Genomic DNA, 22,359 nt, shown 5'->3' with positions numbered 1-22,359 from the left:
TTAAAAAGCACTAAAGGGTAGAATTCTGTTCTTCAGTAATGAATTTAATTAAAAACACATTCAAAGGTAACTTTGGGAGTTATAAACCTGTGCTTAGCACAATTGAGTCCCTGGTTTTAATCTTAAGCACACACACATTCAGAATATATATATTAATATAAATATATAAATAATATAATTATATATTACTTATATGACAATATATAAATAATATAAATATATTTGTATTTTATGTATGTATTATATATACATACATATATTGTATATATGTGTATATGTGTATATGCACACTACACGTGTGTGTGTGTGGTAAACAGGCAAAGGTAAAAATAGTTCCTTCAGATAGTATTTTAAAACAAGGCAGAGGCTTTGAAAAGTGGGGGTTCACACATCTTTAGGTGAAAGTATGTTGGAGTAATTGACTTTTTATCTGGGAACTGTTAACTCTGTACATGGAGTAAAACATTAACTTATTTTTCTCTTCAACAACAGGAAGTGAGGCAGGCTCCCAGCAAGGCAGGGACCTCGCAGACAGAGCCAGGGAGGAAAATGAAGCTCCCGATTTTCATAGCAGATGCGTTCACGGCGACAGCTTTCCGGGGCAATCCTGCTGCTGTCTGCCTCCTGGAAAACGTGAGTACTCAGTTCTCAAGGGCCGTGCCTGAAATTCTAGATGTGTGCAGAGCCTGTGACCTTTGTGGAGAAGTGAGACAACCTTCGTGAGTGTTGGCTGCTTTGGCTGCATTCTGTCACCTCGGTGATGGTCATGAGGGGATGGCTGTACCTAGACTGAGTCAGAACGACAGAGACTCCCAGGCAGAGGACCTGGCAGCGGCTGGGAGTGGGGGCTCATGCCTGAAACTCTGGTGTTCCAAAGGTAAAGCGAGGAGGCTCGCAAGTCTGGGACCATCCTGGGCTACATAGCAGGTCCTAGGCCTGCCTGGGCTATATAAAGAACAATCTCACAAAAATAAAAAGTAATAAATAATCAAACAAATACTTTATAAAAGCATGACTAGAGGTCCTTTTCAGAATTAGGTTTCTGTTTAATTAGCACCCAAAACTAAGTACAAAATTACAGAAGTGCTGTGGGCAGGCATGGCTGAGAATCTTTTGGCATGTTCTGATCTATGTGGCCGTCCTGGGGCTTTTCAGCAGGAGCAGGTGAGACACGGCCTCCACTGTGCTCCTCTGACTGGCCGGGGACCCTCTATGGAGCCCCACCACCCCCAGACTCCACCTGTCTCAGCCTCTGAGTGTTGGGATTGCAGGGTTCATCATGCCTGGCTTCAGCCTTATCTATACCTCAGAAATGTAGGTACAGAGCCCTTCTGTGTCCTGCAAGATGACTCAGCAGGTCAGGGTGCTTGCTGCCAAGCCGGAGGACCCGAGACTCACATGGTGAAAAGAGGGAGCCGACTGTTACAAACTGTCCTTCACATGGTGAAAAGAGGGAGCCGACTGTTACAAACTGTCCTTGGGCTCCACACATGCACCTTGGGGCCGGTGAGGTGGCTCAGGGAGTGAAGGAGGCCTGTTGCCAGGCCTCACCTCCTGGTTCCACAGGGAAGGAAAGAACAGGGTGCCTACAGGTGCCCTCTGACCTCTACGTACACACACACACACAAACAGACATTTTCACATAAAAAGTAACTGTAGCCAAAAAAAGAAAAAAAAAAAAAATAGGAAGCAGCTACCGCAGGAGGATAATGAGTCTGAGGTCAGCCTGGGCTAATAAAGAGAACTGCCTCGAAAATTAACCAAACTAAATCTTACTTTCTCCTCAGAGCAGTTAGCATAAAGGAGTCGATTATCTGGGCTAGAGAGGCACCGCTCATCTTGTTTCCTCCCACCAGATGTCGAGGGCCCAGGAATTACCAGGTTTTATCTAGTAATACAACAGCTTGGAAAGATTAGTGAGAGAACAATTAGCAACCAGATTCCAAATTTAGAATCTTCTTTAGAATCAATCTGGCAAGCACAGATTTCTGTCAAAACAATTAAGTACAGCTTCCTGTCAAACAGTTGCGAAATTGATTGTAACTGCTGTGGAGAGTCTTGCACACCTGTCCTGCGTCTCCGTGTCATTCACACACACATATATGTGAATATACATATATATTTTTTCCAGATAGGGTTTCTCTGTGTAGCCCTGGCTGTCCTGGAACTCTGTAGACTAGGCTAGCCCTGAACTCACAGAGATCCACCTGCCTCTGCCTCCCAAGTGCTCGGATTAAAGGCGTGTGCCGCCACCACCTCTCGTATACGTATTTATTTGAGACATAGTCTATGTACCTCCGTAATATCATTGAATTGCAAGTGATTTAAATATATAGTTTTCACCAGATAACAATAATTTGTGTTGTTTCATAACTTTGATTATCTCCAGAATACTAACATTAATAAACACTAGAGTTGAAGAATTTTTTTTTCTCTCTCTTTCATTTTTTTTGAGACAGGGTTTCTCTTTGTAGCCCTGACTGTCCTGAACTAACTAAATAAATTTTTGTGGTGTTTTACCTTGTCTTTTAAAAACTTATTTAAACTTTGACTATATCAGAACATTGTTGGTACCCTTAAATAAATATAATTTTATGTGTAATGTCAGTCAATAAGTAGAACTGAAAATGATCTGACTGAGTTGATCAGGAAGCTTGGTGTACAGGCGTAGGCTAAACTCTGCATTTTGAGCCTTTTGACTACCTGATAAAAGGCTGGTGTAGGGCTTGAGGATGGATCTCACCCGCGTGACGGGAGCCCTGGGTTTGACCTCTAGCCCAACATAAACCAGAAGTGGTGGGGCACCGCTGTAATCAGGGGTTAAAGGTCATACCCAGCTACATAGCAAGTCCGAAGCCATCCTGGGCCACATGGGACTGTGTCTCAGAAACAGCACAAGTTGTGTAAAGAAAATGAACAGTCCTGAAAAATAAAATCCCAAGAGCTTTTATGATATCCTATTTTGTTTTCAAGACATCTATCTCTTGAAAATTCCTGACAAGGAACTTTATTACATACAAGATAAAGGCAAAGACTTATTAAAGGTTAGATAAAAGATGGTACAGATAGTTAAAAAGAAATTAATACCTTAAAAATAGATATTCAAAGATATTAAAGGCATGGTAGCTCATGCCTTTAATCTCAGCACTAGGGAGGCAGAGGCAGGCAAATCTCTGAGTTCAAGGCCAGCCTGGTCTACAGAGTGAGTTCTAGGACAGCCAGAACTACACAGAGAAACCCTGTCTCCAAAACAGGCAGATAGATAGATAGATAGATAGATAGATAGATAGATAGATATTTTAATTTCACCACTAAGGAGGCAGAGTTCCAGGCCAACCTGGTCTACAATAAAGAAGTTCCAGGCCAGCCAGAGCTATCGTAATCAGCTATAGCAACAAATTAATGATGTCCTCAAATGCTTATAGTTCAACAGTAAGGAAGTATATCAAAACACAGAAAATATATAGAAATAAAAAACAAAGCAGACACACTAACATGATAAAGGTGAAAACCAGCCAGACCCAGGCCATTATTCTGGAAACCGAGACAACATGCTTTGCTGCCTGTCTAAGCAAAAAGGAGGGAGGAGTGGCAAGATGGCTCCATCAGTAAGGATGCTCGCCACCAGACGTGATGACTTGAGTTTGATCTCTGGATGCACACAGTAAAGGAGAGAACTGACTCCTGGAATTGTCCTCTGACCTCTTTGACCTTCACCTCCCAAATAAATGTAAAAAGTTTTAAACAAACAAACAAACAAAACAAAAATTGCAGAGGGCAGAGTGCTGGGATACTGGAGGGCAGTGCCTTGCTGGCAGGCAAGCTTGCTTCGCTGGGAGAGACACAGCTTGTGTTAGCAGCCACACATTCCGGGCTGGCAGAGTCCCACCTTCCCACTATGTAAGGACCTGGCTGTCCTGGAGCTCGCTCTGTAGACCAGGCCAACCGACCTCAGACTCCCAGAGATCCACCCGCCTCTGCCTCTTGAGTGCTGGCATTAAAGTTGTGTGTCACCACACCCACCTTTTGATATTGTTGAGGTGTGAGTGTGTGTGAGCATCCGTGCTTGATCATGTGAATGTGCACATGTGTTCAGTTTTAGGACAAGTTTTTTCAAAAGTACACTGACATGCTTTTTTTGTTGAGGGTGCAGTTATGTACCTTAGAAGGTTTTACCACTATTCTTGGCCTCTGTCCTCTAGATAGCAATCATTCTTCCCCCATTAAGACAATGAAAAATGTTTCTAGGAACCAGGCAGTGTGACACATACCTTTAACACTTGGGAGGCAGAGGTAGGTGGATCTCTGTGAGCTGGAGGCCAGCCTGGCCTACAGAACGAGTTCCAGGACAGCCAAGGCTACACAGTGAGACCCCACCTCAAGAAAACAAAACAGACCAAAATTAAATTAAATTAAAGTTATTTGTAAGTGGGAAAAAAAGTTATAATTTGTGTTTATTCTAGATGAGATTTACTGGATGTCTATTATACTTTAGAAACCATGTTAAGGCCAAATATAGTATTTGTATATCTGCATTAATTTTCTCTGAAACATTGGCAGTTGTTTCTATTGACAACAAGGACTAGTGTTTTTGTTTGTTTGTTTGTTTGTTTGCCTTTTGTTTTGCTTTTGATTAGGTTTTTCTCTGTGTAACAGATTCCTGGCTGATCCGTCCGCTTCTGTCTCTGGAGAGCACTATCATGCCTGGCCTTTTTTTTTTTTTTTTTTTTAAGGTTTATTTATTATTTATGCAATATTCTGCCTGCATGTGTGCCTGCACATCAGAAGAGAGCACCAGATCTCATTGTAGGTGGTTGGAAGCCACCATATGGTTGCTGGGAATTGAACTCAGGACCTTTGGAAGAACAGCCAGTGAGCCATCTCTAGCCCCACTTTTTTTTTTTTTTTTTTTGGCTAGGCTGCCGAGATTGGCCTGGTCCTCACTGTGTAGCCCAGGCTAGCTTGGAGCTCTTCCTACCTCTGCCTCCCTGTTCAGGGCAAAACCAGAGCTGGCTGTACAGCGCTGTGCTCATCTCGTGCCTCACCTCTTGCGAGGAAGCTGATGGTCCCGCAGCTTCCTCCATCCTTAGTGCTCTTCCCTGAGGAAGGGTCACTTAGAGGTGGAGTCTCTAGCGGTGTTGAAGAGATAGCTCACTCACGTAGGAGCACGGCTGTTCTTGCAGGACTCTCAGGTCCAGTTTCTAGCACCCCGTGCTGCCTCACAGCCATCCCTAACTCCAGATCTGGGGATCCAGCGCCCTCTTCCGGACTCAGCAGGTACCAGGCACATATGCACGCGGTGCGCAGATGTACGCACAGGCAAAACCCTCAGACAGGTCAATAACAATAAAAACAATACAGAACACCTTCAGAATTCTTGGGGTTGCAGAGGTGGCTCAGTGGTTAAGAGCACTTGCGGCTTTTCCGGAGGACTTGGATTCAGTTCCTAGCATTCCCCCACGGCAGCTTTCAGCCATCCGTAACTTCTCCTTCAGGGGATCCAACGCTCACTGGCCTCCTTGGGTACCTAACTCATGTACATAGACCCACACGCACACACACAGCTCCCCATATTTAACAACAACAACAGCAACAACAACAACAACAGAATTCTTGTTAACCGGCAGGCACTAATTTTTACCTTGGAGAACATTGGTCAGGGCATAGAAAGTGAGAATGAGGACTGAGCATGTGATTGGTAGGACAGATCTTGCCCAGTATGTGTGGGACTTAAAACAGTGAGTATAAACTTTGGGTTTTGTGGTAGAGTCTGATTTTTTTTTTTTTTAATTGGAGGTGCTGGGCCTTTGCCATGGGAGACAAGTCTCTACCACTGAGCTACAACCCAGCCTCCATAAAAACTATTAGGAACACATGGAGGTGTTGAAAGTGCCTCCTCCAGGAGTTCAGGTGCAGGGAAGGGGTCCCCAAAGCCTTCCTGGGTGTTTTTAGCGCTTCCTGTAAAAGGTGATAACACGACAGAGGGACAAAGACCCAGAAGACAAGCTGTCCCATGCAGGCTGCCGTGTCTCTGTATTGCCACAAGATGGCAGTATAAAGTAAAACTTCATCCTGGTTTTCCAGTCCAATAATCCCGTGGATGTCAGCTAGCAATTTACTGTCTCACACTGTTGGGCGCTGGCACTCCCAACAGTGAACTTCACTCTGATTTTGGTCTTGGGAATTTGATCTCCTTGAGGATGCCAAAGGGAAGTGGATGCTGAAGCCAGAGGGCTGCTGGGTGAGGTGGCGTGTGTGATCCAGGAGCTTTGCAGGTGGGTGTAGGAGGATCAGAAGTTCAGGGTCATCTTAGCCACGTAGCTCAGCCAGCTGAGACCACGGGAGACCCTGTCCTAAACAGAACAGAACAAACAGCTTGGAGGGTTGTACACACCAAGCATGCGTTCTGCCACTGAGCCCCTCCCCCTCAGGTCAGGGCTGCACTGACGTGCAAAGGAAAATGGAAAACTGAGTAACGTGCATGCCATGGGTGAACCTCGGGAGTCTACCGTAGAGGTTGTGCTTCGCTCTCTGATTTCAGGAGACAGAAACCCGCCCAGGGCAAGGCTCTGCTTCCATTTTCCTGTCTACCTCATGCCCAGCATAAGACCGCATCATTAAAATCATGTCTTCAAAGACGTATTTTCCTTTCATGTGTCTGAATGTTTGCCTGCATGCATGTATGTGTGCGATGTGCATTCCTGATGTTGGCATGGGCTAAAAGAGGGCACTGGATCCCTTGCAACTGGCACAATGGTGGTGAGCATCTTTTTTTTTTTTTTTTTTAGTTACATTTTATTAACTCTGTATCCCAGCTGTAGCCCGCTCCCTCATTCCCTCCCAATCCCCTCTCTCCCCCCATCTCCTCCCTGCCCCTTTCCAAGTCCACTGATTGGGGAGGACCTCTTCCCCTTTCATCTGACCCTGGTTTATCAGGTCTCTTCAGGACTGGCTGCAAAGTCCTCCTCTGTGGCCTAGCAGGACTGCTCCTCCCTTGGGGGGTGGGGAGACCAAAGAGCCTGCCATTGAGTTCCTGTCAGAAATAGTCCCTGTTCCCCTTACTAGGGAAAACCAATTGGTTACTGAGCTACCATGGGCTACATCCGAGCAGAGGTTCTAGGTTATATTCATACATGGTCCTTGGTGGAATGTCAGTCTCAGAAAAGATCCCTGTGCCCAGATATATTTGGTCATTGTGGAGCTCCTATACTCTCCACATCATACTAACTCCCCCTTCTTTCATATGATTCCCTGCACTCTGCTGAAGGTTTGATTATGAGTCTTAGTATCTGCTTTGATACACTGCTGGGTAGAGTCTTTCAGAGGTCCTCTGCAGTAGGCTCCTGTCCTGTTACTTGTTTTCTCCTACGTCCAATGTGCATCCCATTTGTCTTTCTAAGTGAGGACTGATCATCTTACCCTGGGTCTTCTTTCTTGTTTATCTTCTTTAGGTGTATGTATTTCATTATGTTTATCATATCTTATATGTCTATATAAGTGAGTATATACCATGTGTGTCTTTCTCCTTCTGGGATAACTCACTCAGAATGATCTTTTCTAGATCCCACCATTTGCCCACAAATTTCATGATTTCCTTGTTTTTGATGGCTGAGTAGTATTCCATTGTGTAAAAATACCACAATTTCTGTATCCATTCCTCTGTTGAGGGACATCTAGGTTGTTCCAGGTTCTGGGTATTACTAATAAAGCTGCTACAAACATGGTTGAGCAAATGTCCTTGTTGTGTACTTGAGCCTCTTTTGGATATATGCCTAGGAGTGGTATAGTGGGATCTTGAGGAAGTACTATTCCTAATTGTCTGAGAAAGCGCCAGATAGACTTCCAAAGTGGTTGTACCAGTTTACATTCCCGGCTGTGAGCCTCTTTAAGGCTATAGAACTCCTTGTTGAAATCTTCATGAAGCTCAGTGCAGAACACACGCTGAACACGGCCGACTCCTGGATTCAGTCTCCAGCATCCCCAGCCCCCAAACAAACAGACCCTGCGTGCCTCCGGGGCTCCCCTCGCCAACATTGCTCAGGGTTGTTTCCCGGAGGCGACTTGGCTTCTGTCTCCATGCTGCTTGCACACAGGGCCATGGCTTACACACCAGGACTCCAGACAAGACACTCTGATTGAGCAGGTGGGGACGGACTAAGATTCCTCAGCAGTGGTCGCCACTCAGCACTCACTGTTGCGCCTAGTTGCCTCGCGATGGCCCACGTTTCTCTGCTTGCTGGTGCTTTCCTTTCTGCAAAGTGTTGGTGGGATAACGAGAGCTTGTGATCTGTCTACTATCTATCAATCATTTATCTACCATCTATCATCTATGTTCTACTATCTATCTATCAATCATCCGTCTATCAATCATTTAATTTTGGAGGCAAGGTTTTGTGTAGGCCCAGGCCGACCTTAAACTTGTATATGGCTGAGAATAACTGTGAACTCATGACCCTCCTGCCTTCATTTTCCTGGGATTATAGGCATGTATCCATGTGGCTAGCTTAAAAAATGAAGGAAATGTTAGAATGAAGGAAATAGAGCCGAGAATGTGTCTCAGTTGGCAGTGTTTGCCCAGCATGCACAAAGTCCGGAATTGGGTCTCAGCACCTTGTAAACAGAGTGAACTCTCAGACACGCAGTCCCCTTGCTCAGGAAATAGAGAAGGGGCGAAGAATGAGCGCCAGAGCTTCATGAGGCCCTGCTCTTCTCCCCGGAGTTATAGGCAGTTAGTGGGAGGGAGATGCTTTCTTCAGTGGTATAGCTGCTGAATTGCTCACCACACGTGTTCCTGTGGGCAGCCCCAGGGACTCTCATTGATAACAAGAAGCCACAAAAAGCTAAAACAAAAACAAAAAACAAAAAACCCCAACAATAACACACACACACACACACAGTCTTTAATTCTTTAATATGTAACTTGAATTTCGTTGTTGTTAAGACAGGGTTTCTTTGTGTAGCCCTGGCTGTCCTGAACTCCTTTTGTAGACCAGGCTGGTCTCGAACTCACAGACATCCTCCTGCCTCTGCCTCCTGAGTGCTGGGAATAAAGACGTGCGCCACCATGCCTGGCCTTGAATTTTCTTTTAAGCATTTTAGAGGCCATGTATATGTCTTAGTTAGGGTTTCTATTGCCATAAAGAGACACCATAACCACAACAACTCTTATGAGGAAAAGATTTAACTTTAGCTGTCTTACAGTCCATTATAGTCACGGTAGGACATGGTGGCGTGCAGGCAGACATGGTGCTGGAGAAGGAGCTGAGAGTTCTACATCTTATTATTTATTTATTTTATGTAGATGAGTGTTCTATCCACATGTACACCTGCATGCCAGAAGAGGGCATCAAATCATAGAGATGGTTGTGAGCCACCACGTGGGTGCTGGGAATTGAACTCAGGACCTCTGGAAGAGCAGCCAGTGCTCTTAACCACTGAACCATCTCTCCAGCCCGAGAGTTCTACATCTTGATCTACAGGCAGCAGCAGGAGACTGTGTGTCACATTGGATGTAGCTTGAGCATATGAGACCTCAAAGCTGGCTCCCACAGTGACACACTTCCTTAAGCAAGGCCACACCTACTCCAACAAGGCCACACCTCCTCACAACTCTCTCTCTCTCTTCCCTTCCTTCATTCCTTTTTTCCCTTCCTTCCTTCCTTCCTTCCTTCCTTCCTTCCTTCCTTCCTTCCTTTCTTTCTTTCTTTTTTCCTTCCTTTCTTTCTCCCTCTTTCTCTCTCTCTCTCTCTCTCTCTCTCTCTCTTTTTCTTTCTCACATGGTCTCATTGTGTAGCCTTTCCTGTCCCAGAACTCTGTAGACCGGACTGGCCTCCAGCTTACAGACATCTGCCTGTTTCTGCCTCCCACGTGCTGGGATTAAAGATGAGCATCTCTATACCAAGTCTAAGCTTATGGTTTTTGATACCAATAAACTGCTACATCAAGTTGGATCTGTGTTCCAGTCTCTCAATAACCTTTCATTTCTATTTAAGACACTGGATGAAGACACTCATCAACACATTGCAAGGGAGATGAACCTCTCGGAAACCGCTTTTATCCGAAAGCTGCAACCAACTGACAACTTCACAGAGAGTAAATACACATTCACATTTTTTCTTTCACATTTATTTGTGTGTGTGAGCACATGTGTGTGCACAAGTGCCTATGCATGTGCCACAGCGAGTGTGTAAGGTTGGAGAACAGCTTGTAGGAGTTGGTTCTCTTGTTCTACCATGTCGATCCTGAGACTCAAACTCACGTCATCAGGACCTTTCCCAGGGAGGGAATAGACCATCTGTCTGCCCCATGCTCACCCTTTATGAAAGGCTTGCCTCTTAGCTGCGCCAGTGAGTAAGGGAAGAAGATGCGGAGGCGTTGTTAAGCTGACCGTGTGGGTTTGATCTTGCTTCCCTTTGACCTTTTCTCCTCCGAAGGTTCCCGTTTTGGACTAAGATGGTTTACCCCGGAGAGTGAGTTCCCGCTTTGTGGCCACGCCACCCTGGCTTCTGCAGCTGTTCTGTTTCACAAAAGAAGTAATGTGCACTTTGCTTATTTATTTATTTACTTACTTATTTATTTATTTATTTATTTATTGTTATTCGTTCGTTTTGTGATAGGGTCTCTCATTTAGCTGAGGCTGGCTTTGACCTTCCTCTGTACATGATAGTGGCCTTGAAACTCTGGATCCTCCTGTTTCCACCTCCCAAGGATTAGAATTATGGCATGCACCACCATGGCTTAGTAATGTGAATTTTTAAAAAAGGCTTATTTTATTTACCTGTGGGAGAGAGACCTGCATGGCCAAAATGGACATAGCACACAAGGAGATACGTGGAAAACAGCGGCATGCTCTTTTCCACATGGTGCCCTACTGATTTTTTTTGAGACAGGGTTTCTCTGTTTTAGCCCTGGCTGTCCTGTAACTCACTTCCTGTAACTCACTTTGTAAACCAGGCTGGTCTTGAACTCACAGAGATCCATCCACCTACCTCTGCCTCCGAGTGCTGGGATTAAAGGCATGCATCACCACTGTCCATTTTGATCTTAAACTCACACTTTTTTTTTTTTTTTTTGGGACTGGGTCTTATATTCCAGGCTGGCCTTGAACTCCTTATACACACAAAATACCCTTGAAATTCTGCTTTTTGTGCCTTTAATCTCAAGTGTGGTATTACAGGCTTTTGCTTGTAATAAATCTTTTATGCAGTGCTGGGGATTCGAACCCCCAGCTCAATGAATGTTAGGCAAGCACTCTACCAACTAAGCCATATCCCCTGCCTTGCTGGGAGTGATGGCACACAACCTTTAATTCCAGCATATGGGATGCAAAAGCAGGCAGAGCTCAGTGAGTTTGAGGTTAGCCTGGTCTATAAATTGAGTCCAGGACAGCCAAGGCTACACAGCAAAACCCTGTCTTAAAAAACAAAAACAAACAAACAAAATAAATAAAAATAAAGAACAGTTTCTACCTAATTCTGTTTGGACTGGAACTTGGTACTTGGGCCTGGTAGGACTTGAACTTGCAGCCTTCCTACCTCTGCCTGCTGGTGCTGGGATTACAACTTTGAGTCACCATACCCAGCTCCTCAAACAGCAGTTGATTTTAATTACTTTTTTTGTTGTTGAAGGCTGGACTGATCCCAGGCTTTCCCTGAGGCTGTGATCTATGGGGCCTCTAAAGTAAGGAATCCACAGCTCCTTCTCTAAAACCAAGAACATGCTTGGCAGGGCTGACAATAGCCTGGGGCCGGGGCCTTGGGGAACTGTGGCCTCAGGTCTGGAGCACCCAACTCTTCCCACCATCTGGGGCTACAGCTGTCAATCCTGAGGCTGCCGTGTGTGTCGCTCTGGTCACCTTGTGCGACATTGTCTGCTAGCTCCCTGCTGACTTCATCCCATCGTACGATAGTTTCTGCTGACTCTGTTCCATCTCCCCCGGAACTCCCATAGAAGGTTATGTACCTCTTCATTAAGCTTGCTTGGCACGAGCACAGCTCAGGCAAGACCTCCTGAGCCCACCTGTTCTATCTTCTTTATCTCTGATCCCCCAGACCTTCCTTCTCAGGACCGTGCCACTGAAGGGTGATACACTGGTCCAGGTCACTTTTTCCCCCTTTGTTTCTACATGTGTAAGTGTTTTGCCTGCATCTGTGTACCATGGATGGGCCATTCCAGGGGAGGCCAGAAAAGGGTTTTAGATCCCCCAAGCAGTTTCTGTTACATTTTAATTAATTGGTTACTTTCGTGTGTGCGCGAACAAATGCCGCAGTGTACATGTAGAGATTGGAGGACAATTTTCAGGGGTCTGGACTTTCCCTGTCTGTGCGGCTGGGGAACCGAATGCAGGATCTTAGTCTTGGCAGCTCTCAGCCATCTAGCTGAAACTCAAAGAGTAATTTTAAAAGCCAAAGATTTTAGGGACTGGAGAGATGGTGCAGTGGTTAGTAGAACCGGCTGCTCCTCTAGAGGACCCAAGTTCCACTCCCCGCACCCACACGGTGGCTCACAGACCCTCTGTAACTCCAGGTCCAGGGGCTCTATGGCCTCTGAGGGCAATCACACACATGTGCACAGACATACGTGCAGGTAAACACTCAGACATGTTAGTTTTTTTATTTCTAAAAATAACATTGTGATACAAATCCCAACATTGATTTAACACTTCTATACTGACAAATGACGATCAAAAAACATTAAATGCCCTTGCTTCCTGTAAGTAAATACTGTTTTTGTGAGAGACCCACGTCTTATGTGCAGTAGAGCTGGTGTAACGTATGACATGCCATGGTCTCAGATGTGAGCTGCGTGTTTCATTGGTGTGAGAAGGCAAGGGAAATGCAAAGTGCACGTGTCTCAGGGCTGCAGTGACGTCACCCATGCAACATGGGTGAGCAAGCCAGAAAGACATTCTGTTCATTAACATAAGATGTTTGCTTGTTTGTTTGCTTCAAGACAGGCTCTCTTTATGTAGCACTGGCTGTCCTGGAACTTGCTCTGTAGCCCAGGCTGACCTCGAACTCACAGAGTCCGCCTGCCTCTGCCTCCCAAGCGCACGCAGCACCGCTGCCTGGCTACACTTATATATATTATAATTTTGAGTTAACGTTTGGTTGTTCTGTGTACAGTAGCCTGGCTGTATACTATCGACACTTTGTTTTTAACATCCACATCTAGTTATATGACCCCAAGTGGGGTTGTGACTCACGGTGGATACAAGACGGGGACCTTGTGCTGAAGGGTAAGATGAAACCGGTGCTTAAGGGAGCCTGTGCCCTTCAGGAGTGAGGTTGCAAGTTAGCCAAGGCCTCTTCCACATAACCCCGTATGCTCAGCTCTGCCCTCTTGCTGTGATGACGTACCTGACAGAGGCGACCTAAGAGAGGGGAGGCTTGTTTGGGTTCACAGTTTAGGGGATACATCCATCGTGGTGGCCACTGTGGTGTGGTCCCTGCTTTTAAGAGTTTGCATTGGTAACACTGAGGAAGCAGTGACCTCGCCCAGATGCTGGCCAAGCCTTGACTCTCACAGGCCTGTGGTCCTTTGTAAGGATGGAGTATTAGGATGCAGCCACTGCTCAGAGCTCAGTGCCCTGCAGAAGCCCTTCCTCTCTCACGACACCGACAGGCGCCCTACCCAGCATTGTGAGTCTAAGTAACGGCCTCCTCGTGTCAGGAACTCTCACCCAGGCGACGGGTTTTATATGAAAGTGGGTCCTGGTGGCCATACATCTGTTCCACACCCCAATCTCTGCCTGGGCATCAGAGCCTGGCTGTAGGCTTGAGCTATGAAATAGGCCCCATCCCATGCTCAGGAAGGTCTGAGAGGACACTCCCCCAGATCTGCCACGTGGGCACTGACTTCTCTCTGGAGAACCCCACTGTGCTGCCTGTCTCTGGTGCTGGAGCCCTAACTCTGCTCAGAGCCTTCACCATGTTGCTGTCTGTCTGCCCATAGTGTCAACAACTGTTCTAGTTAACTCCCGACTCCCCGACAACCTGTCTTCGTGTGCCATCTGAGACCTTTCACCTATGACCCAGCTCCCAAACTATGCCTCTCCCCAAAACTGTACCACCAGCTGAGAACCAAGGGTGTGGACACTCTACCCTCAAGTCATAAAATCTGATCATTATGAGAAGGTGATTTTGCTTGTGTGGGTAGAGAATCAGAACAAGTTTAGGTGGGTGAGGTAGTCTTGAAATCCCAGCTGTTTAGGAGGCTGAGAAGAGAGGAGTAAAAATTCACAGACATCCTGGGTCGCAGATGGACTCAAGGCCAGCCCAGACGACTGAGACTCCGCCATAAAAACAAAAGACCAGTGAGGACTGGGGAGATCGCTTAGTGAGAGGTACTTGCGTTGTGTGACCCCCTGGGTTCATGCCACAGTAACACACATACACACGCGCGCGCGCACACACACACACACACCTACCACCACCACTAGACAAACAGACAGTGATGAACCCCCAGAAAACACAATCACATTTATTTTCCTTATTCTCGGTTCCCAGAGAACACGAACAGCACTCTAACGTTTGTCACTCTGAGTGGGGAGCTGAAGGCCAGAAAGGCAGAAGATGGGATTGTCTTGGACTTTCCTCTCTACCCAACCTTCCCCCAGGTTAGCCCTTACTGTATTTACATCTAATTGTGACATGTGCGATTATCGCCACAAACTGGTCAGCCCACAGCTCTCCTGCTCAGCAATGACTTCCTCTCTTTTCCCCTCCTAGGACTTGCATGAAGTAGGAGACTTGATAAAGGTTGGTGAAAAGAATTCACTTTGAGATTGTGTGGTGTGGTTGTTTGTGTTGGTGTTTGAAAGCTCGGGTGTGATGTGATCCTATAATAAAGCCCCATCCGGTGTACCCACCTCTGTGGAAGCCTAGTCCATTTCAGGTCAGAGTGTTAATATTGTGTTTATTTAGTAAGGGTAATCGCTTTCACTGAGTTGTAATCTTTCTTCCTCGCTGTGTAGCCCAGCCTGCTCTTATCCTTGCAAATTCTCATGCTTTTTGAATGCTCAGATTACAGGCCATACAGTCATACCTGCCTTGGTTGATTTCACTATGAGCCATATAGTCTCCACAGTGGGACAGGACTAAGACAGAGTGTTTGGTGAGGACAGAGAAGGCCTGAAGGGGTGGCGAAGAGGATAGACGGCATATCCCCTGCCCCTTTGAACCACGAAGGGTTGCATTTCCAGTCAAATAGAGGTGGTGTGCTTCCTGAGCAGAGCATTCTAAGACGTGTTCTATTCACTCAGGCCAGCCCTGAGTCCTGGCACACAGAGCATCCGTGGGGTGTCCTAGTGTGGCTGCATGTACAGCCATTTCATTGCCTTTCCAACTTAAAGAGGTGAGCTAGCGGCTCTCACCTCGAAAGACAGTTGACGCAGGGGTTCAGACTTGATTCTAGAGTGACTCAGACTTGAGAGAGGGAGGGAAGGGAGAAGAGGAAAAAAGGGAGGGAGAGGCCTGGGTCTGTGGGGCCCCACCTGGTGGAGCTGTGTGTTGGGACACGCACTGAGCACGTGGTGACACTACCTGTTTCTGGGCTGGCAGAGCGGAAGCTCACTGGCTCCTGAAGGGTCCTTCTGTTGGCCAGGAAAATGGCTGTCTTTGAGCAGTACTTTGAGCCCTGAAACTGAAGGCGTCTCCTGGGACCTGGGGACTATGTGGGGCCTGGCTCACAACACATGCTTCATGGGAGATTGTTTTTCATACATGGCAACCAAGGCCTGCTTTTGAGGAGGTTTGTTGCTGTCTTTTGTAGGCCTGGTCGACTTTGATCTCACTATAGAGCCTCTGCCTCCCACATGCTTGTGTCAAAAGAGGGTGCCTCGCTGTTTTGTTCTGTTATTTATTTTTGAAGCAGAATCTCAGGCATCCTAGCCTGGCTTCACATTTTCTGACTAGCCGAGGCTGACCCAGAACTCCTGACCTTTCTGCCTCTCTCTCTTGGGTATAAGCACATATCATACCCAGTTAATGTGGTGCCAGGGATTGACTGACCATGGCTGCTGGCTGGCATGCTAGACGCACATCCAACAACTGAGGAAGAGTTCGCCTTCTGAGGAGTCTTGATGTGCTTCACAGGCAGCCATAGGTGACACCCTGGTCCAGGACATCAGGTACTCTCCACATACCAAAAACCTCCTGGTCCGGCTCAGCGATTCTTATGACAGGTAAACAGCATGTTTAACCATTTGCATGCCAGCACCCAGATTTCCAGCTCTGCTTCAGTCAGGCTGTGCTTTCTGCAAAGCATGACTTAACCTTTCTTTTCTTTTGAGACCGGGTTTCCCTATGGTAGCTCTGGCTGGCCTGAGCTGCTACAGGCTCACTCTGTAAACAGGCTGGCCTTAAATTCACAGAGTTTGCCACCAGAGTGCTAGGATTAGAGGCGTCTGCTGCCCTGCCTGGCCTAACCCTTTTTTTTTTTTAACCCGTACGTGGATGTCAGGGCAGGCTCTCCCTCCCTGTGCTGAGCCATCTGGTCTCAGCCCAGCCTCCTTCCCATGCGTAGGAGGCCGTCGGCAAATGCTTATTCCTGACCCCTCCCGTTTGTGCTCCAGGTCCTTTCTAGAGACCCTGAAGGTGAACACGGAGCCTCTGCCTCAGATTGAAAAGACAGGGAGGGTGAAAGGACTCATTCTCACTCTCAAAGGAGAGCCAGGGGGGCAGGCGGCCCCCTATGACTTCTACTCCAGATACTTTGCACCATGGGTTGGTGTGGCTGAAGACCCGGTAACAGGTACGCTTTCCTCGGTGTTACATGTGGTCAGGGTCTGGGCTGGGTACAGCCAGATGCACGTAGTCTTACCAAAGAATTGAAATAAAAGCCCAGAGGGATTACAAAGTAGTGAGGGAGGTTTATTCAAAGCGTCAGCACAGGTCAGGAAAGGACACACTCTCAAGGTTGATAGAGGAGTATGTGAGCAAACACCTACCGAGGGGTTTGGAGCATGTGCGTATGTATGTCTGTATGTGTGTGTACGTATGTGTGTATGTGTGTGTATGTGTGTGTGTGTGTGTGTGTGCATGTATCTTATCTGTGCTCTTGTATGTGCAGTACCCCTAGAGGTTTGGGTAACACTTGGAGTTGGAGTGTCGGGGGGCTGTGAGCTGTTCAGTATGGGTGCTGGGAATGAAACTCAGCTCCAGGAGAGCACCAAGTGCTCTGAACTGATGAGCTGTCTCTCCAGTCCCCAACATCTTCTTATGTGGTACTCAAGAGAAGGAGGAGTTTGGTTACTAATGACACAATTTGAGAGATTCTCTCTGGATTGACAGTATAGGCTATGGAAGCCCTTTCTTCATGGGCATCTGATTTTAATCATATACACATCCAATTATGCAGTCATAAGGTGGTAAATAGGGGATTCTGCATAAAAGTTCACTTTGAGGATAGTTTGCCTTATTGTGCATGTACCCCAAACTAGTCTAGGCTGGATTGGCCCATTGGCTATGGCATAGTTCTCAGACTGTGTTCCGTGATGTATTTGGGTAGAAACAGGATGATATTCAGGGGATGCTAAAGTGGGTAGTTTATTTAACTTTTTCTCATTGTTGATAGCAGGTGTACTTACAGCTCTGAGGAGGGGGTCCTAATCTGTTAACAGCGTGTACGTTGTTCAGAGAGAGGTGTGTACACAGCTCAAAGTCCTAGGCTGCTAAACTATTCCCTAGACTCTCCGCACACGAGACAAGGCCACATAGTTCCCTTCAAGTGACCTTTCCTAACAGTGCACCTAGATCCCCAAGCCAACGTTTGCACATCTTATACCAGCCGGGAGCAGAGGGAAGAAATGTGGTGTCTCCTACTGCCATTCTCGTTGAGGACAGTGGTCTATACAGCCAGAGTGATTGATGGAAGGAGGCTGCTGGGGGAAGCAGGGGCAGGGCTGAAAGGAAGCGGGCAGAGGCTCCAGATGCCAAGAGCCAGAATGGTTCCGGGCCTTCACTGAGTCCTCGGTGAGGAACAAAACAGGAACTCGCAACGCAGCACAGAAGCACAGCTGAAGACTCGGGAACACGCCTTCAGCATCCACGTAGTCCAGGGAGCTTCTCTGACTGGCAGAGGATTCTGGGCAGCATGCGTGAACACACAGCAGCCTCTAATCCCCCTGACTCTGCCTCCCGAGGGCTGGGATTAAAGGTGTGCCACCACCCCTCACTTTGTTTCTTCATTTTCATACATAATCTCTGATCTAGTTCTAGGCTAAATTAAACAAAACAAAAATAAGGAGATCTAGTTGGTAGAGGGCTGTATGCCATATGGGGGTCCAGTACTGCCCAAACCAAAACACACACACACACACACACACAACAACAACAACAACAAAAATTCCAATTAAAAAGAATGAGCATTGAGTCCCCAAAGCTCTGAAAGGTTGTCTGTTGTCTGAGTTTCCTCCTTCCCTGGCATCTACACAGCAGGAGGGTCAAGTTCCATTCCCTGAAAGCTGGGGAAAGAGTCATGGGAAGGCCTTGATTTGACAATGAGCTGACAACTGACAGACAAGCATTAACGCCTACGGTCCGGCATGACGGTACAGATGTCAAGGTAGCACTTGGGAGGTTAGGGCAGAAGGAGTTGTTCAAGATTAGCCTCAGTTAGTTGCAGGGTAGCCTGGGCTACACAAGACTATCTCAAAAAAGAAAACACCAAGAAATAAACAAAATACTAACCCTGTAGCTGAATGCATCTTTGGAGAGACAAGACAGATTTGACAGGTCGTTCAGAAGCACTTCTTTATAAATCCTCTCTCCCTTTCCTCACTCCACACTTTGCTGTGGCCACCTTGACATAGGATTGACGACCTAAGGTTTAGTCATCCTGGATGATTGATTGTAATTGTTGATACATTTAGAGAAATGTCACTCTATGGCTCTCATGGATTGTCATTTCTTTTCAGGGTCCACCCACACTATTCTTGGCCCCTACTGGTCTGAGGAGCTGGGGAAGAAAGAAATGCGAGGTAGGATAGCTCTTGCCAGCCTTTCCTCTCCTTCTCTTTGGGTGCTTAGGTGGTGAACTCGGGGCCTTCAGATGCTCAGCAAATGCAATGCCATGGAGTCATGGCTCCAGCTCTTGGCTTTTTGAGACAGAGCTCTGCTGTGGAGTTAGGGATGGCCAGTGTGTGCCTCTGCCTCCTGAAGAACCAGGCCAGGAATGACTCTAAGACTCAGGTGCACAGAAAAGGTACGCACATTAGCACACATCAAAGTAGAGCTCTGATCCCCAAGGATGGATCTTACCGAAGGGAAGTCTGTGTGGCCTTGAGGGGAGAACGGGTGTTTCTCCCCTGTCCTGGCTGAGTCTCATGGCTAGCTGAGCATGGAGCTCCTGAAGGCTGGGGCTGTGCCTCTCTGTGCACCAGCCTCGTGGTTGCCTTACAGGGAAACAAACTCAACCTGACTCTTTTGGGCTGAGAAGGGGCATTGGGTAGGGAAGGTGGGCCAGGACCCCCTCTCTCATCTTCTTGGACTTCCCTTCCCCACCTCCATCTCTTCACAAATCCTTGAGCACTCCTAGAGGAAGATTTAGGTTGGACACAGCTGGGTGTGGCAGTGAGTAGCAGAAGAGGCCCCAGAAGGAGAGGGCTGGGCAGTGTGTGCTCATCAATTGTGCGGCCCTCCGTGGCTGCAGGAAAATGAGGTAGAGGTGGGAGGCGCTATGGACACATGGAGGAATTTACTCTGGAAACTGGCCTGGGAGGAGTTCTGGGTTTGTAGCAGTAAGTGCTCCAGTGTGTGGTAAATCACAGGGAAAATGCTCTTAATTGGCACCACTTGTTTTCTCTCAGCCTTTCAGTGTTCCCGCCGAGGAGGGGAACTGGACATTTCCCTGCGAGCTGATGGACGAGTTGACATGAAAGGTGGTGCGGCTATTGTCTTAGAGGGCACGCTGACGGCCTAGAGGACACGCTGGCATCTTAGAGGACACGCTGAGACACTTATGCTGGGCTGTGGCTGCTGCTCAACACGGTGTTTTCTCTATATCAAAAAACCAAACCAAAGAACAAATGCGCTGAGCTTGCTCCAGCAAGACTTCCAAGCACTGCTGTCAGTCCTCTCGTGAGGAGCAGGAAGAGAGAACATTAGATGGAGGCTCGGTACTGTCTCCAGACTCCTTCCTGATGGTGAGCTCTGAGGTCTGACCTCTGCCTGGGTGTGGCTGTTTAGTAACCACAGCAGAGAGTGGTGTGCCACTTCTTTTGATTATGAATGCCAATCAAAGTGAGAGATCCATTGATTAGGAGATGAAATTTAGATTTAGGTGTGGGTACCTGATAGAAGGTTTTCCATATATATATGTATGTATGTATGTATGTATACATATATATGTAATTTTAATTTAAAGACAGAGTCATACTGTGTAGCCCTGGCTGGGAAGGAACTCTCTATGTAGACCAGGCTAACCTCCGACATCTGCCCGCCTCTGGGTTAATGGTGTGCACCATCACGCACAGACTCATAACCTTCCCATAGACCCAATAACTCTGGGATGCAGACCTAATGCTGAAGTGTGCTGTGTGGGGACTCACACGGCCGTGAAGGGAGCACAGAGACAGCTCGTGTGGGAAGATGCAGAGTAGTCTTCATGTTAAGGAAACAAATCCTTTGTGTTTTAAAATTGCCTATAAGCCACCACCAGGACAAAACCCAGGAAATTAAAACAAACTGCATTTGAGTAGATTGTGTGGAGATACACATACTCTCCAGGAGCAGGGTGGGCTGTGAGATCTTTCTCCTGTGTGTCCCAAGAGTGGCAATGCCAAAGCTTCCTCTTGTTTAATAAAGCGAGACTTAACATGACTTGGAATTTGGTGCAATCTGTGACACGGACTGCCAGTGGGTGACTCCCAGGAGGATTTCCCCCTCAGGTTGACAAGATAAGCCTGGTATGGCGGCACATACCTGGACGCCCAGCTCTCAGGAAATCACACACACATAATTTCAGAAGGCTGTTTAACATTTCAAAATCATGGAGTTGTAACTCCTAATTACTGGCGTTCATGTAGTTTTTCTCCCAGGAATCATTTACCAAGAACAGATGGATGGAACCAAAAAGGCTAAAGTTCAGTCAAGCCCCAAGTTCAGGACTAGCTTCAGCGGGGCAAATCATCAGCTAGCCTGGGCTACTTGAGTCCCTGACTCAGCAAACAAACAAATGGAATGTTTTCACTGATGTTAATTCTTAACCATTTCAAAAGCTGCAAGTTAGCCTGGCTTGGTTCCACCATCTGTAAACCCAGCACTGGGTTGAGGCAGGAGGGTTGTGAACTGAATTGACAGTCTGGAATTTAAAGTCAGATGGACTCACGAAACAAAGCAAACAGCCCTGCTCCCATCTACAGACCAATCAGAGTTTCTTAGGGCAGCTTCAGTTTATCACTCGGTTGTCACTTTGTTTTAAGTGGAGCTGGGGAAATAAGCAGACTTGTGCCTATGAGGCAAACACTCTACAAACAGTCACTTGCCCAGGGCTAGACTGTAAGTCCGCAGACTTCACTGGGGATGAAGGTCAGGTGACAACGTGGTGGAGTTATCTCTCCTCCCACCTTTGTGTGGGCCTGGTCCAGGCGTGTATGCTAAGTGACTTCACCTGTTGAGACCTCTCACTGTTCTCTGAATTAACTTTTGTAATATGCAGAGACAATGCCAGGGCTGGACTGTAGCCTCAGCTAACAGAAAGGCTGAGGCACAGGGATCACTTAAGCCCTCTCCTCATCTCTTAAAAACAGGATTCAGGGGCCTGGGGAGGGGATGTCTCTGTGTTATAAAATATGCTTAGCATGCCTGAGTCCCTGAGCTGAAACCTTGACACACACACACACACACACACACACACACACACAAGACTGTTTAACTAACATTTCAAAACTTTGGAGTTGTAACTCCTGAATACTGGAGTTCATGTATTTTCTCTGCTGGGGATCATTTAGCAAGAACTGAGGATGGAACTAAAAATGGCTGAAGCCCCAAACATAGTGTTTGTTTTGATTTGAGAGGCAGTCCCCCTGCTGTAGTCTCCTGGTTCCTGGTATCACAGGCCTGGGTCACTGAGCCTGGCTCACAAACTGCCATATTGAATTTGTGAGAACTACTGCAAGTCTGGAGATAGAAGCCTTCGATCCCAGCTGTTCCGGAGGCTGGGGCTGGAGGATTACAAACTGAAGGCCTTCCTAGGCCCCATAGAAAGTTCAAGGCTAACGTGGACAACATGGCAAGATCCCGGCCTCACCTAACAGGCAAACAAGCTCAGTGCTAGGGCAGTAGGAGCCACGCGCGAGGCCTGAGCTAGCTCCATGCCAGCCGCGCTGAAGGAAACCACGGGTCATACATGAGCTTTGTG

General features: G+C 47.1%; 1 protein-coding gene across 5 annotated transcripts; it reads left to right on the top strand.

Moving 5' to 3' along the window:
* The first annotated feature begins 354 nt into the window (after positions 1-354).
* Positions 355-20,819, top strand: LOC110557214 (phenazine biosynthesis-like domain-containing protein 2). 5 transcript variants are annotated; one of them, XR_009586752.1, is made up of 10 exons: positions 360-633; positions 9,993-10,092; positions 10,434-10,532; positions 14,508-14,617; positions 14,730-14,759; positions 16,095-16,183; positions 16,574-16,752; positions 17,788-18,156; positions 18,917-18,979; positions 19,808-19,870. XR_009586752.1 is itself a non-coding variant. In XM_060369432.1 (9 exons), exons 1-8 carry the CDS (start codon positions 550-552, stop codon positions 19,175-19,177), a joined length of 840 nt encoding a protein of 279 aa, XP_060225415.1. In that variant the 5' UTR covers positions 355-549; the 3' UTR covers positions 19,178-19,203; positions 19,808-20,143. The 5 variants fall into 5 exon arrangements, 3 of the variants coding, with proteins under 3 accessions (XP_060225415.1, XP_060225416.1, XP_060225414.1); XM_060369432.1 differs by lacking the exons at positions 17,788-18,156; positions 18,917-18,979 and adding an exon at positions 19,029-19,203 and having other exon boundaries at positions 355-633; positions 19,808-20,143; XR_009586753.1 differs by lacking the exons at positions 18,917-18,979; positions 19,808-19,870 and adding an exon at positions 19,029-19,160.
* The last annotated feature ends 1,540 nt before the right edge of the window (positions 20,820-22,359 follow it).

Source organism: Meriones unguiculatus, chromosome 16, assembly GCF_030254825.1.
Source record: "Meriones unguiculatus strain TT.TT164.6M chromosome 16, Bangor_MerUng_6.1, whole genome shotgun sequence".
Taxonomy (NCBI): domain Eukaryota; kingdom Metazoa; phylum Chordata; class Mammalia; order Rodentia; family Muridae; genus Meriones; species Meriones unguiculatus.
Note: the sequence above shows the minus strand (reverse complement) of the source record. Positions and strands in the feature narration are given on the sequence as shown.